Raw genomic sequence first — 15,753 nt, 5'->3', positions numbered from 1 at the left:
AAATAAGCTATAGGCTGGCTAAGTTTTGATATGAGAGAAAAGAAAGAGGGAACTAAAGACGCCTGCTGCAGGAGAAAAGGCCATATTAGTAGTTCATTTATGGGTCCTGGGAAATTAGTTTTTGGTGTAGAGGAAAAGAGGTGGGCATTCCAAGGAAGTTAGTGAATACCCAAGGGAGTGGTATAAAATTGATGACAGTTTCAATACAGACACTTTAACTTAGTTACATTGACTTCTCTTGGACAGCAGAACCAAAAGCATGATAGACAAAACGCAGGAATCTAATTAATAAAAGGTGAGAAGACAGAAGATCAATTCAGATCATCCACAAAGCAGATAATCAATTTAGACAATTTTCATTTTAGTCTGCTGACAAAATTACACAGTACAAAATCAAAATGTTAGATTTGTCAATTATATATTTGTGCATTTTATAGTTAATAACTACACTAAAATATTTATCAGATTAAATGTAATGTGGTATCCAAGATTATATTCTGGAATAGAAAAAGGTTGTAGTTCAAAAAGTAATGAGATCAAATAAAGTCCCTAGTTTACAGTTTTGTACCAACATAAATTCCCTAGTTTTGACAAATAGCTGTATGTTAACATTAGGACAAGCTGACTAAAGGGTACATGATAATTCTTTGGGCTATCTTTGTAACTTCTCTGTAAACTTAAATTTATTCCAAAATAAAGTGCTTATTAAAAGTTTTGTATTAAAGTAACTCTAGTTTATATTAAACGTTTTTTTAAATCAAATTGTGAGTTATGCCAACGGCTCATTTGGGACTACCATGCCTGTTATGCAAAATTCTCTAGTGCACTGAGTTTAATGGTTTGCCTATACCTTTATCTTCTGAGCAACCACGTAGAAGAGAGTGGTATTTTCTCAGTGGCAGAGATAGTGATATTTTTATCCAATAATGACCTCTGCATCAGGTCTAGATACCTTGGGTCATTTCACCTTATGTTCATTTTGGCTACATATTTTAAAGGCGTCATTTCACCTTATGTTCATTTTGGCTACATATTTTAAAGGCAACAGTTTCCAGTTTCATGTTTCTTTTACTATCTGATAACCAGAGCTTTAATAAATATCTCAGGCTCTGACCATGTTTTGTTCAAGGAAAACATACTTTCTCCTTTGTTTATAGTACATAATGTTCCTCTGTATTTTAGGATGTTTTAGTATCATTTTCCTGTGTATGTGTTATGGGAAAGAAAACAATTTTGGCCTATGTCCACTAATAAGAAAAAACAAAAACTAAATAAATAAATAAACAGATTGGGCTTAACACTATTTTGACAGAAGAGAAAGACCTAGTAAAGATAGTAATCTAAATAGCAGCAAATATTAGCAAGATTAAACTAAGCATCTACATACTAACAGCCTAATGTCCTGATTAATTAATCATAGGTTAAACGACAATCACAACTTATATTGACTGGTGGGGGAAGAGTGAGGTTCAGTAGCAACAAAGGAATCAAGACAGAGGGATATTGTTCACATTTTGTATTTCCAAATAATTACTTTTCATAAAAGAGGGGCAGAAATATGAAAAGGATTCTAGAAATGAAGTCTGAGTGGTTAAGAAAGATTACTGTAAGACTGGTGGCAGTGTGGTGCGGGGCCGCATAACTTGGCTGTGGACTTTTTATTTTTTTAATTGCAGGAGGCCTTAGAAGAGGTGAGTGGAGCGGGCTGCGGTGCGGCCACTCTCTGCTGGTCCTGCTCTGGCTGAGGAAAAGTATGCTTTTTAATTCTCACAAAGCCGCGCTTTAAATGTGAGGTAGAGAAAGACCCTTGTGTACGCACCTCCAAGAAGCTAATGTCTCACAAACTGTTGAAGACAAATTTCCTTCCCCACTAGACACAATAAAACTGTTACAGCCCCCAGGTCCTGACATTTGTGTCCCAAGTTTTAAATGCATTGTCTCCAAGCATTTCCTAGAGATCACTCAAGCGGTCAATGAACGAACGAACACCTTTTCGGGCTCTTTTTTCGCAACTTAATTTGTGACTTTTACGCGTTTGGTTTTATTGCCTGTTGGTGGTTTTTTTGTTTGTTTTTTCCCACTGCGCTTCCCCCAGTGAAGACTGTGGTACCTTTGGTTTCCCCAATTAAGGGAAAAATTCCTGCAAGGCAGGTCAGCGTCCAGTGCCTTCCCATACAAAATGTTAATTCCTCAGGTATCCACTCTGCACCTGATTGTCCCGTGCCTCAGTGCGCCTCAACCTTTTCTCCGTGTTTTTTGCTGCTATATGCCCACAGAGAGGTTAGTGTTTCTCACCTACCAGTAAGGAACGCCGCTCAGCGCCTGCGCCTGCGCCTGCGCCTGCGCCTGTCCGCGGGAGTTCGCCAGAGAGCGCATGCGCCGTCCCTGCCGGAGCTAAAATAGTGTCGGCAGTCGGTGGTGACGCAAAAATTCCGCGCGTTACCTCGATGCGTATACTTTCTGCGGGAGTGAATCCTGGCACGTCGCAGTGATGGTGCACTGCAGTTGCGTGTGGTTCAGAAAGGTCCGTGACTGGTGTTTCTCATCCTGTTACCCAGAGCTTGGTGCCTGTAGCCCTGAGAGCTCTGGTTCCCCTTCCTCCCTGCTTTCCTCCCCTTTTTCTTTTTTAGGGCCTCCTTCCTGTTTGGTTCTACTGTAGTCGTCTCCTCTTAGCCCTTCCAGAGGTCAGGCTTGGCCCGTGAGGGGTGAGAAGAGTGTATCTACCTGGTACGGTTTAGGACGATTGTTTGGGGGGATAAGGTTTGAGGTTCTTCAGGGGAATTGTGTGCACGTGGGATGGGGAGCTGGAGAAACCTGCCTGCCTTTTAGATATGCAATATGGTATACATAGTGGGTAGGCTTGACGTTTTTCTTTGGGCTCAAATAGTCTGTTTTTCTAATTTTAGGTAATAATATCCATAGCCTGTTACTATATATGTTTTCCTCAAGTGCACTCTTTCAGAGCTTTCTAAAAACTGCTTTTCATCAGGCAACGAAAATGTAATTGGCTTGCCTTCTTGCAAGAAATTTACGTCAGATTTTATGCAGTGCTCATTTTAGACATCGTTTCTGTAAAAATTTACAGTTGCTTCAAAATTAAAGAAATCTTAAGGATCCTCACTAGTAATGTTCTGAAGCTTGCTGGCATCATTAAAAATGACGAGAGTCCGATACTCATTTTAAGTTTGGTTTCTAAACCTCTGAATATGATGAATCTAGGGTAGTAAGAAATGTGTCACACATTGAACTGAACTTTAAAAACAGGAACTTTCTTTTTATTGGAGAAAGAGGCATGGTTAGTAATATTTCTGAATTGTAACTTTTTTCTGATTTGTAACTCTGTGTGTGTGTGTGTGTGTGTGTGTGTGTGTGTGTTTGGAAGTTTTTGTTTTTTCAGTAAGCTCTATGCCCAATGTGGGGCTTGAACTCAGGACCCTGAGATCAGGAGTCGCATGCTGTACTGACTGAGCCAGCTAGGCACCCGAAATGAAATCATACTTCATCCAGTTCTCTATTTTCCAGAATGTAGGCAGTCAATAGAAGAGACTTGTGAAAGCTAGTATTTGAGTGTATGAGGTAATTCTTCAACTAAAAAGAAATTGCTTCTTTTTTGTGTGTTTGTGGGTCAGTTATGAAAGCTGGTTGTGTAGCCTTATGCCATGAACAGTCACCTCCACTAAATGTTGTTTGCAAGGGGAATCTCTTCACTTATATGTGACTCATTTCTTGCCTAGCCCGGCAGAATCAAAGTATAAGTTCTTCACCTCGAAGAAAAATACTCTGGCTAGCCTCAAGTTCATCTTTTATATATTCCTTCTACCCTGTTCCCTTACAACATTCTATTTCATGAGTATATTTGCATACTCATACCTAAACTTTGAATCTTTGTTGTGCTCCCATCCATTGCAATCTGAGATCTAGACTACATCAGAATCACCAAGGGAGCTTTTGCTAAATATGCTGGTTAGACCTATCCTTATCTCCTCCTCCAGAGTATAGCAGAATGGTCATATTTTGGAAAAATATACATATTTTGGAAAAAGTTCCCAGATGTTTTTGATACTTAACCTATGCTAAGTGACTAAAGACCATGGATTTAAGATACTACTCTGTAAGGAGTTTTGATAGTTTGAGAGGTTAGTACATAGGATCTTTGCCTGCAGAAGTTTAGTGAGGAAAAAAGTAAATACTAAATGCAGTATAAGGTATCAAAAGGTGTAATAATAAAGATATGATCTAGTTGCTGAGAGAATCCAGCAAAGTCAGTGGTAAGTGTTGACTACAGGAATAAAGAAAGACATTAAAAAATGTGACATTTGGGTGGGTTTCTGATAGAAAAGAACAAATGACATTGGAGGAAAAGCATGAGCAGAGTGGCATGGAAATGTGATCGTAGATTATGTAGTACAGAGCAAAGAGAGGAAGGAGAGATAGAGGTTGAATAAATGAAAATAAAACTGGAAGAGTAAGTTAAGAACTTTTACTACTGAGAATTTTAGACTATATTTCATAAACAGCAAAAACAAAAAATGGTTTTTGAGTAGGGAGAAATATAGTTAGAGATCAGATTCGTTTTCAGAAAAATAGCTTAGGCAGCAGGACAAAGGCTGAGTTGAAGGAATGATTAGACACTGCAAGAGCATTTTAGGAGCCAATGTAATGGTCAGCATACTAAGGCAGTTGTACCAGAAAGGAGAAATAGGTAATAGAGCTTTGAGAAAAGAAGCAAGTATAGTCAGAGATTCCCCAATGTAGACTCCATGACTAAATAAACTGTGGTTCCATTATTTGGGAGACTATTGGAGGAACATAATTTACCTGAGGAAAAGTTTGGTTTTGCCGTGTTATCATGTATCTAAGGTGACTATTATCCTTTCAACTAATATCTAAGAAAAAGTTGCATATTTGAGAGGTTTCAAATATAAATTAAAGGCAGATCTTGCTCTTAGTTGCTTTAAACTATTAAGCTTAACTCCTGATGGAGATGTCAAACAGACTAGACATAGAGAATATCTCACCTAGGTGGTAGTTAACTGGTACAGTCTGAGATCACCCAGAGGAGAAAGTCTACATTGAAAAGTGGGATAGGGGCACCTGGGTGGTTCAGTTGGTTAAGTGTCTGACTCTTGATTTCGCCTCAACTCATGCTCTTAGGGTCGTGAGATCAAGCCCTACATCGGGCTCTCCACTGAGTTTCGAGTCTGCTTGAGATTCTCTCTCTCCCTCTCCCTCTGCGCCTCCCCCCTGTTTGGATGTGCATGTATTCTCTAAATAAATTAAGTAAGTGAGTAAGTAAATAAAATCTTTAAAAAGAAAAGTGGGACAGTGTCAGAAACTTTGAGACAGAAAGTGGGACAACAATTGATAATTGAGGGGCGCCTGGGTGGCTCAGTCGTTAAGCATCTGCCTTCAGCTCAGGGCATGATCCCGGTGTTCTGGGATTGAGCCCCACATCAGGCTCCTCTGCTGGGAGCCTGCTTCTTCCTCTCCCACTCCCCCTGCTTGTGTCCCCCCTCTCGCTGGCTGTCTCTCTGTCAAATAAATAAATAAAATCTTAAAAAAAAATTGATAATTGAAGAAAGAGATCTTAAGAGAGTTAATCAAATGGGAAAGGGAGGTCAGCCCAGAGGTGAACTAAGAAAAGATTATGGGTATGACATTCAGAAAGCCAATATTGAGTTTTTTAGGAGCTTTAGTGGTAACAAAGGATTAGGAGTTCTAGGTTGGTAAGCACGTTTGGTATACAAATGATCTCTTTCTCTCTCTTTTTTAAGTATGGAAACTTCATTGATAACCTAAGACTCTTCACCAGAGGAGGAAGTGGTGGAATGGGTTACCCTCGTTTAGGTGGAGAAGGTGGAAAAGGTGGTGACGTCTGGGTTGTAGCCCATAACAAAATGACTTTAAAACAACTTAAAGACAAATATCCTCAGAAACGGTTTGTGGCTGGAGAAGGAGCAAATAGTCGGTAAGTATTTACTGAATGACTTTGATTTTAGAAAATTAATCCCTCCCAGAGGAAAAAAAGTTAGAAGATCAAAATTGAATTGGCAATTTGAAGTAAATTATATTCTATGTTTGTAAATGAGCAAGAGTCTACAATAATCGTCTCAACTCTAGTAAAGATAAAAGGTAGATACTAAAGAGTGTTTTGGAGTTTTTTAACATTTTTATCTTTTTCTTCTCTCAGTGTCTGTTTATATTCTTTTGCACTTCTCTGTGAAAACAGAAAATGATCTGAATCTCCACTGTTTTCTTCTAAAATTAAATTTTTAGCAATCTTTAGGAAACCTTTTTTAAATCTCAACTGTTCTACCCACCCCACCATCACCAATAGTTCTGCTGGGATCTTAAGATTTAGAGCCCATTTCCTGATAAATCCCTTGTGTGTTTTCCTTTGGCTTGTTTTGGTCTTCTCTCTGTGACATCAAAACGCTATTATGCTGCCCTCAAAATATGAAAAGAACTTTTTCTTTTGTTACAAAGAAATTGAAGAAAAATCTTACTTACCTATATTTTGGAAGTGGTGGTTGAACCCAGTCTTGAAAGGGGAATAGAACTTTGCCAGACAATCAAGGCAGGAAAATGTGTGTTGGCAAGTGTACAACATTTATAAAGGCAGTGCATTAGGAGGGAATGAACTGCTTGGTGAAATAATACTTATTTCTAGCATAACTGTGGTACAAATGGGGTGGCTTATTTTAAAGTAAAGACATTATAGTCCAGATCATGGAGAGCCTGTTATGCCGTGTTACAGAATTTGAAGATTATCTTAGAGTGATGGGGAGCCATTGAAGGATTTTAAATGGGCAAGTGACATTAATAAATTAGTGTCTTAGAAAAATCACTGTAGGGATAATTGGTTAAAGAATGGATTGGAGATATTGATTGAGACTAGAGACAGGAGATCAATTTGGAGAATATTGCAACATTTCAGAAATGATGATGTTCACAGTGTCTGGCCTCTACCCATCATTCTAGTTTCATCTCCCTCTACATTCTGTGTTTTCTGCATTCCAGCCGTGTTGGCTTTCTTTTACTATCTTGTATTGGTATTTGTCTTCTATCACTGGGCCTTTGTTTGTGTTATCTTTTCTGTAATGCTTTTTCCTCCCCATCGTCCAGCTGCCTCCTATGAATCCTTTAGATTTAAGCTCAAGTTTTTCCTGATCTCCCTGATTAGGTCAGAATTCCCATATGAACTCACATGTGTAAGTTCTAATTCATAAGACTTGTCACAGATACAATTTTCCATTTTCTCATGTATTTGATTAATGTCTGCTCTCTTACAGACTACCATTGAGGTCCATGAGGGCAGGGAACATAACAATTTAGATCATCATTTCTTCCCAGATATGTAGTACAGTGATTGGTACATAGTAGATGCTCAGTTAACATTAGTTGAATGATGAATTAGATTGACAGAAATAGATGGATTAGAACTATATTAAATAAATAAGACTTCATGATTGATGAAGTATTGAAAGAGAATGATAAATCAAGGATGACTTCTTGGTTTTGACTTGAGGAGTGGGTAGATGATAGTATCATTCTTTGAGAAGGATTATGGTAAAAAGTGGCAACTGAGATGTAGAAAAAGGGAGTTTGAAGGGCCGTTGGAGATGTCAGCAAGCACTTGAAATACAGGTCTGTGATTCAGCAATATGATCAGGCCCAGAGATAAATTTATTGATTGTAAGCATGGACTAGGGTAAGTGCATTACAGAAGAGAAAAGGATTGAGGATCAAATTCTGTTATTCACCAACATTTAAGGAAAAGAAACAGAAGGTGTGATCTAACAGAGAGAGTTAGGAGAGACTTAGTGTCATGGAAGCTAGGGAAGAATTTAGAGGAGGAGGAGATAACAGTCTTATTTATCTTGTGCAGTTCAGGTAAATTAAGCCAAGAAGTTGAATAAACTTACTGAATGCCAGAATTTGAATGAATTATTTTAGTTTTATGAATCATGCTGTCATATGTCTCTATTTGGGTCCTACAAGAAGCAGGTACCAAAGTAGGATGTGATGAGCAAGACATTTATTGGGAAAACACCTATAAAGGCAAACTGGGGAGGGACCTCAAGGATGTTGGGAAAGTTGTCTGACCACTGTGCAAGTCTAAGCCTTATGAAGGAGAGAGGGAAGGGCGAAGTTTTAGTCCGTTGTGCAATTCTAAGAAAGTTTAGGCAAAGCTAATGGATTTCTTAAACGGAAGTTGCCCATCAGAGGAATCCTTGTCTCCTACAAAGGGGCTGCCTTAGTAACCCTGCTGTACCCAGTTGTTGGCTGGAAGTAGACTGTGGGAAACATCAGCTCTTTAAGATTTCAGAGCACACCAGCTGGGGCCATAGGTCATTTATGTTCCCTGCAGTCAGGTCAAAGAGATGCATTTTTGTGGCCCACTATGGCATACAGTGTTCAATGTTATTTTTATAATCAGTTGTTCAATGTTGTTTTTTATCAATATTCAGAAATCTACAAGTACTTTGCAAGTTACCTTATATAACGTTTTGTTTCTGGCTATAGAACCAAAGGCTGAGACTCTTGGATTGATGAAATTGAGCTGTCATTTATTTTCATTTTGCAATGGTAACAGAGATAGTGTCCATTTTGTTCAATTCACACCCTTTTTGAGGATCAAGTATAAACAAGATACCAAAACAATATCTTACATGTAGTAGACTCAAAGATGAACTCATACAGTGGGGTACGGTATATCATGCTGTGATCTTAAGGTATTGCTTTGTAAATTTCAGTGCAAAATCTTTGTATAAGTTAGTTAAAATCATAAATGATTTGAGAATAGATTGATATTTTAACTTTTTGAAATATGTATTTGGAGTTTAATATTTAATACAGGGGAGTTTTTTTATATACTGGTATCTACACGTTGCCTAATTTATCCCCCATTTTACCTCAAGAATGTGCTTTCTAACCAGTCTGTGTCTTTACCCCAAACAACCAACCTTTATCAGTACGGTCTCCCCCTTCGCACCTACCCCCACCTTCTCATTTTCTGTTTTTCTTTCTTTCTTTTTTTTTTTAAAGATTTTATTTATTTATTTGATAGAGAGACAGCCAGTGAGAGAGGGAACACAGCAGGGGGAGTGGGAGAGGAAGAAGCAGGCAGAGGAGCCTGATGTGGGGCTCGATCCCAGAACACCGGGATCACGCCCTGAGCAGAAGGCAGACGCTTAACGACTGCGCCACGCAGGCGCCCCTCATTTTCTGTTTTTCAAACAAAGCTCACTTAATTCCGTCTGAAGAGATTTGTTCCCTATTGAGTATAAATCTTAACTCCCTTCTCTTCTTCTCCTTGAAAGATTTGTTCATGTGCTTTAGTTTTTGGGATATGAAGAAGTTAATCATGGGAAAAAGAGCTCAACTATTAGACTTCCTTTTAAGTATTCTAAACTAGTGTTTTTAGACTGTGTCTTTCAATTCTTTAATATGGTACTTTCAAACCATTTTTGTTGCCACCCACACTGAGAAACATTTTACATTTTTACCCAAGCATGTATGTTATCTCTATTTTCTGTTGTGTGGTATATCATACGTTGTTGTTTTCCTTTACTTTAGGAAAATATACATAACACAAAATTTACCATTTTAACATGTACAGCTCTGTGGCATTGTACTACATTCATATTGTTGTACAGGAATCACCTATCTTGTTTTAAATGCTGGTTATGACTGCATTTTGAAAAACATTGCCTTAGGGTTATAAAATCAATTTATTAGATTTCATATACAAAGTAGAATAGGAAACATCACGTATCACATAGTAAGTACGGTCTCACAAAACTTTAAAGTCATATATATGAATTTGTGTGTGTACATATATATGTGTATACATATACATATGTATCAATGACTATTATTTCTTATTGAGTTGCAACTGAGAAAACTACTCCTCTGAAGAAGCCATGCCTTCAACATGTAAATACCTTTAAAGTGTTCAAGATCTGTATAAGTGTCTGTTTTTCAGCTATAAAATAGGGATAATAATAGTACCTAGTTCTCTTTGAAAAAATTAATAAAATTGATAAACCCCTAGCCAGACTTATGAAAAAGAAGAGAGAAAGGACCCAAATAAATAAAATCACAAATGAGAGAGGAGAAATAACAACCAATACCACAGAAATATAAGTAATTCTAAAAGAATATTATGAAAAACCATATGCCAACAAATTGGACAACCTGGAAGAAATGGATAAATTCCTAGAAACATATAAACTACCAAAACTGAAACAGGAAGAAACAGAAAACTTGAACAGACTGATAACCAGCAGAAAAGTTGAATCAGTAATGAAAAAACTCCCAACAAATGAAAGTCTGGGGACAGATGGTTTTCTAGGTGAATTCTACCAAACATTTGAAGAAGAGTTAATATCTATTCTTCTCAAACTTTTCCAAAAAATAGAAATGGAAGGAAAACTTTCAAATTCATTCTATAAGGCCAGCATTATCCTGATACCAAAACGAGAGACTGCACTAAAAAAGAACTATAAATCAATATCCCTCATGAACATGCATGCAAATTCTCAACAAAATACTAGCAAGTCAAGTCCAACAGTACATTAAAGGAATCATTCACCACGACCAAGTGGAATTTATTCCTGGGCTGCAAGGGTGGCTCAATATTTGCAAATCAATCAACGTGAAATTCCACATTAATAAACGAAAGGATAATAACCATATGATCCTTCCAAAAGATGCAGAAAAAGCAATTTGACAAAGTACAACATCCATTTATGATAAAAACCCTCACCAAAGGAGGGTTAGAGAGAACATACCTCAACATCATAAAGGCCATATACAAAAAAACCACAGCCAATACTGTCCTTAATGGGGAAAATCTGAGAGCTTTTCCTCTACAATCAGGAACAAGACAGGGATGTCCCCTCTCACCACGGTTAGTTAATACAGTACTGGAAGTCCTAGCCACAGCAATCAAACAAAAAGAAATAAAAGGCATTCAAATCGGCAAGGAAGAAGTCAAACTTTTACTATTTGCAGATGACCTGATACTCTATGTAGAAAACCTGTAAAACTCTACCAAAAAAACTGCTAGAAATGATACACGAATTCAGTAAAGTCACAGGATACAAAATCAATGTACAGAAATCTGTTGCATTTCTATATACCAATAATGAAACAGCAGAAAGAGAAATCAAGGAAACAGTCCCATTTACAGTTGCACCAAAAAACATAAGATACCTGTGAATAAACCTAACTAAAGAGGTAAAAGATCTGTATTCTGAAAACTATAAAATACTGTTGAAAGAAATTGAAGAGGACACAAAGAAATGGAAAAATATTCCATGTTTATGGATTGGAAGAACAAATAGTGTTGAAATGTCTATAGTACCCAAAATAATCTACACATTTAATGCAATCCCTATCAACATAGTAACAGTATTTTTCACAGAGCTGGAACAAATAATCCTAGAATTTCTTTGGAACCAACAAAGATCCCAAATAGCCAAAGCAATCTTGGAGAAAGAAAAGCAAAGCTGGAGGCATCACAATTCTGGACTTCAAGTTATATTACAAAGCTGTAGTGATCAAGTGATCAGTATGGTACTAGCACAAAAACAGACACATAGATCAGTGGAACAGAATAGAAAACCCAGAAATGAACCTACAACTATAGGTCAGTTCATCTTGGAAAAAGCAGGAAAGAGTATCCAATGGAAGAAAGACAGTTTCTTCAACAGTTGATGTAAGGAAAACTGGACAGCAACATGTAAAAGAATGAAACTGGACTACTTTCTTACACCATACACAACAACAAATTCAAAATGGATTAAAGATCTAAATGTGAGACAGGAAACCATTAAAATCCTAGAGAAGAACACAGGCAGTAACCTCTTTGACCTTTGCCATAGCAACTTCTTACTAGATTGTCTCCTGAGGCAAGGGAAACAAAAGCAAAAATAAACTATTGGGACTTCATAAAAATGAAAAGCACAGTGAAGCACACAGTCCACAAAACTAAAAAGCAACTTATGGAGTGAGAAGATATTTGCAAATGACATATCTGATAAAGGGTTAGTATCCAAAATATATAAAGAACTTACAAAAACTCAACACCCAAAAAACAAATAACCCAGTTAAAAAATGGGCAGAAGACCTGTCTTTTCCAAAGAATACATACAGATGACCAACAGACATATGAAAACATACTCAATATCACTCATCATCAGGGAATTACAAATAACAACTACAATGAGATATCACCTCACACCAATCAGAATGGCAAAAATTAACAACAGAGGAAACAACCGGTTTTGGCGAGGATGCACAGAAAGGGGAACTTACACTATTGGTGGGAATGCAAACTGATGCAGCCACTCTGGAAAACAATATGGAGGTTCCTCAAAAATATAAAAATAGAAGTACCCAATGACCCAGTGATCACACTACTGGGTATTTACCCCCAAAATACAAAAATACTAATTCGAAGGGATACACGCACCCTGATGTTTATAACAGCATTATCAACAATATCCAAATTACGGAAAGAGCCCAAATGTCCATTAAATGATGAATGGAGATACAGTATACATATACAATGGAATATTATTTGGCCATAAAAAAGAATGAGATCTTGCCATTTGCAAGGATGTGGATGAGCTAGAGAGGATAATACTAATACTCTCAGTCAGAGAAAGACAAATATATACCATATGATTTTACTCATATGTAGAATTTAAGAAATAAATGAGCACAGGGGAAAAGAGAGAGAGAGAGAGGCAAACCAAGAAATAGACTCCTAACTATAGTGAGCAAACTGACAGTTACTGAGGATAGGTAGGTTGGGGAGGATGGGTGAAATAGGTGATAGGGTTTAAGGAGTGCACTTGTGGTGAGCACAAGGCATTATGTGTAGGTGTTGATTTTGAACACCTGAAACCAATATTATACTGTATGTTAATTAACTGGAATTTAAAAACTTAAATAACTACCTATTTCATAGGATTGTCATGAATCTTAAGCTAATCTAAATAAAGCTTTTAATAGTGCCTGGTACATACTGGCTGAGTAAGTGGTAGATAATTATGTAATAGCCTTAATATGGTTATCATTATATAATTGTATAATCTTTTTGTTTGTATATTTTTCTTCATCTTATCTCTATATAAAGGTTATTCAAGCTCATTTTAAAAATACCAGATAAAATTTAAAAATTTGGAAAAAGAAAGTCAATCACCTGTGATTCTTCTACCCATAGATAACCACTATTCACCTTTTCTTGACTTTTCTAAGTTTTTTCTATATGTTTATGCAAAGTGACTTGTGGCAGTTAGCTTGTAATTATGTGCATGTATGTAAAACTTGGGGGTACAAAGATGAGAGCACAATATTTTCCAACCTTTTCTTTTCTCTTAGCATTTTTTTCCATGCCAGAGAATTGTTCAGAATGGCTGCATACTAATATACTACTGGAAATAACAATTTTTTTGGCATTCATTTATTTAGGTAATTATAGACTTTTTTCACTGTTACAGTCACAATGTAATATACATCCTTGTGTATATAGTGTTTTACATGATTGTTCAGTTAATTTTTTTAGGATTAATTTCCAGAAGTAGAATTGCTAGTTCAAAGTTTATACCAATTAATTCTATCATGAGCAGTGTGAAAGTAACTAGATGAGTCTCTTATAATTAAAGTACTCTTATTTGAGGTCAGCTTGTTAAAAGTTTGTTATTTAATGGATTTTCCATTTTTTTCTAGCTTATTTGTGTTATAGAAATGATCTCTCCATTTTAGGCATATAATACTTTAGTTCATTATGAGTTAAAATGACTTGGCGGTTAGCTTGGTAACTTAAATCATTACTTATTATTATTGTTACTTGTTTTTATTACTTATTTTTATTGTTTTTATATGGTAGTCTAAAATGCAAAAAAATAGGGATAATTTTCTCTTCCTCTATTTGGCCATTTAACATCTACATTAACAAGAAAAGTTGGTTGCTGGTCTTTATAAACCATTATATTTGCTTGAATACAGTCCAGGTAATATAGTGGGTTTTCCCTGTTTTAATTTTAGCTTTATTTTTTTGTAGAGTTAGTGCACTGAAAGGGTCTAAAGGAAAAGATTGTGAAATTCCTGTACCTGTGGGTATTTCAGTAACTGATGAAAATGGTAAAATTATAGGTAAGTGTATTGTAGTTTCTAAGGTTGTGAAAATGTACATATTTTCTAAAATTGTTTGGGAACTGTGGAGAATAACTCGTCTTTAAGTTTTTTAAAAACTATTTCAACTGCTAATTTATAAGAGATTTTGAAAACTTTATATAAAAAGTTGTTCAAGTGGGAAAAAAAGTTGTTCAAGGGGCACCTGGGTGGCTCAGTTGGTTGTGTGTCTGACTCTTGATTTCAGCTCAGGTCATGATCTTGGGGTCCTGGGATCAAGCCCTGTGTCAAGATCCTTGCTCAGCAGGGAGTCTGCTTGAGATTCTCCCTCTCCCCGCCCCTCCCCCACTAGCGTGCATGTGCTCACTCAAGCTCCCTCTTTCTCAAATAATAATTCTTTTTTTAAAAAGTTGTTCAAACTTTACTGCTAGATTTAAGATTATTGTAAAGATACAGCTCTTGAGATTTATAAGTTGGAATTTTTTGGCATCTGTTTATTTTTTTTTTAAGTTTTTATTTATTTATTTGACAGAGAGAGAGAGACAGCCAGTGAGAGAAGGAACACAAGCAGGGGGAGTAGGAGAGGAAGAAGCAGGCTCCCAGCGGAGGAGCCTGATGTGGGGCTCGATCCCAGAATGCCGGGATCACGCCCTGAGCCAAAGACAGATGCTTAACAACCAAGCCACCCAGGCGCCCCTGGCATCTGTTTCTAAACAAAAATGTCATTAGTGATTAGCTTCACTTAGTAATCTTTGTTCTAAGTATCTTTCTCTGTCTTTTTAAGGAGAACTCAATAAAGAGAAAGACAGAATTTTGGTAGCTGAAGGAGGTCTTGGAGGAAAATTACTCACTAATTTCTTACCACTGAAAGGCCAGAAACGAATCATTCACCTCGATCTAAAACTTATAGCTGATATAGGCCTAGTGGGGTAAGTATCATTTGTATTTTTATTTTTATAATTTCAGAGAGAGAGTTCATGAGTAGGAGACAAATACAAATGGTAATTTGGGACCAGTGTTATTTATAGAATTTGTGTGTTTGTATACTTTGAGGATGCTGCTAAATATAGTTATTGTACCATTGCAAACAGAGCTTCACAATTAATATTTATTTATAAAAAGAAAGGAAAATCGTAACAGTTGAGTAGGCTAGTGGGAATGGTAGAGAATGAATCAAAAAAGAAAAATCAGTCAAATGCAGTAGTATAGGAAGGTGAAAGAATGTTACCAGATGGTAAGGAATAAAATTAAAATTCCAAACCACATTTTATGAAGTGTATAGGAGGAAATAAAAAGAGAAAAAATGATTGAGATATTCTTATAAGTCTTAATAGAGGTATCGCTATATTGTTGATCAGGTGGTTAACAGCCAATACAGAGAGTCTCAACCATCAGATTTAGACACTATTGAGCACCAATTTGGATCTCACTGTGACTGTTTCCCTGTCCTTCATGCTCTGCCTAGGGTCTGTCCATTCTCAGTATTGTAGACCCCACAACGTTGTCCTCTTTCACAGGCTTCCATTGTTTCATCAAACAATGCTGTTTAGCTGTCGGGGTTGCAGTGCTGGCACCTGACTAGGGGGATAGATAGCAAGATAGAAA

The 15,753-nt window shown here is 36.7% G+C and overlaps 2 protein-coding genes across 3 annotated transcripts in view; one reads left to right on the top strand and one right to left on the bottom strand.

Annotated features, from left to right (window-relative positions):
* The window catches only part of FAM237B (family with sequence similarity 237 member B), a 50,998-nt gene extending 48,635 nt beyond the window's left edge, over positions 1-2,363 (bottom strand). Inside the window, exon 1 of the mRNA XM_087860638.1 lies at positions 2,300-2,363. The gene's annotated coding sequence lies outside the window, so the exon portion shown is untranslated. The remainder of the gene's footprint in view (positions 1-2,299) is intronic.
* Positions 2,364-2,380: 17 nt separating this feature from the next.
* The window catches only part of GTPBP10 (GTP binding protein 10), a 28,935-nt gene continuing 15,562 nt past the window's right edge, over positions 2,381-15,753 (top strand). Inside the window, exons 1-4 of one of the 2 annotated variants that reach the window (XM_045793306.2) lie at positions 2,381-2,524; positions 5,775-5,968; positions 14,078-14,169; positions 14,933-15,077. In XM_045793306.2, coding sequence (XP_045649262.1) covers positions 2,492-2,524; positions 5,775-5,968; positions 14,078-14,169; positions 14,933-15,077 — 464 coding nt within the window. In that variant the 5' untranslated portion in view covers positions 2,381-2,491. Of the gene's footprint in view, positions 2,728-5,774; positions 5,969-14,077; positions 14,170-14,932; positions 15,078-15,753 lie in introns of both variants that reach the window. The other variant, XM_045793307.2, reaches the window with a different exon arrangement.

The sequence above is a fragment of the Ursus americanus genome, chromosome 3, assembly GCF_024610735.1.
Source record: "Ursus americanus isolate L20-20 chromosome 3, mUrsAme1.1.p, whole genome shotgun sequence".
Lineage (NCBI taxonomy): Eukaryota > Metazoa > Chordata > Mammalia > Carnivora > Ursidae > Ursus > Ursus americanus.
This window is presented reverse-complemented; position numbering and strand designations above follow the sequence as displayed.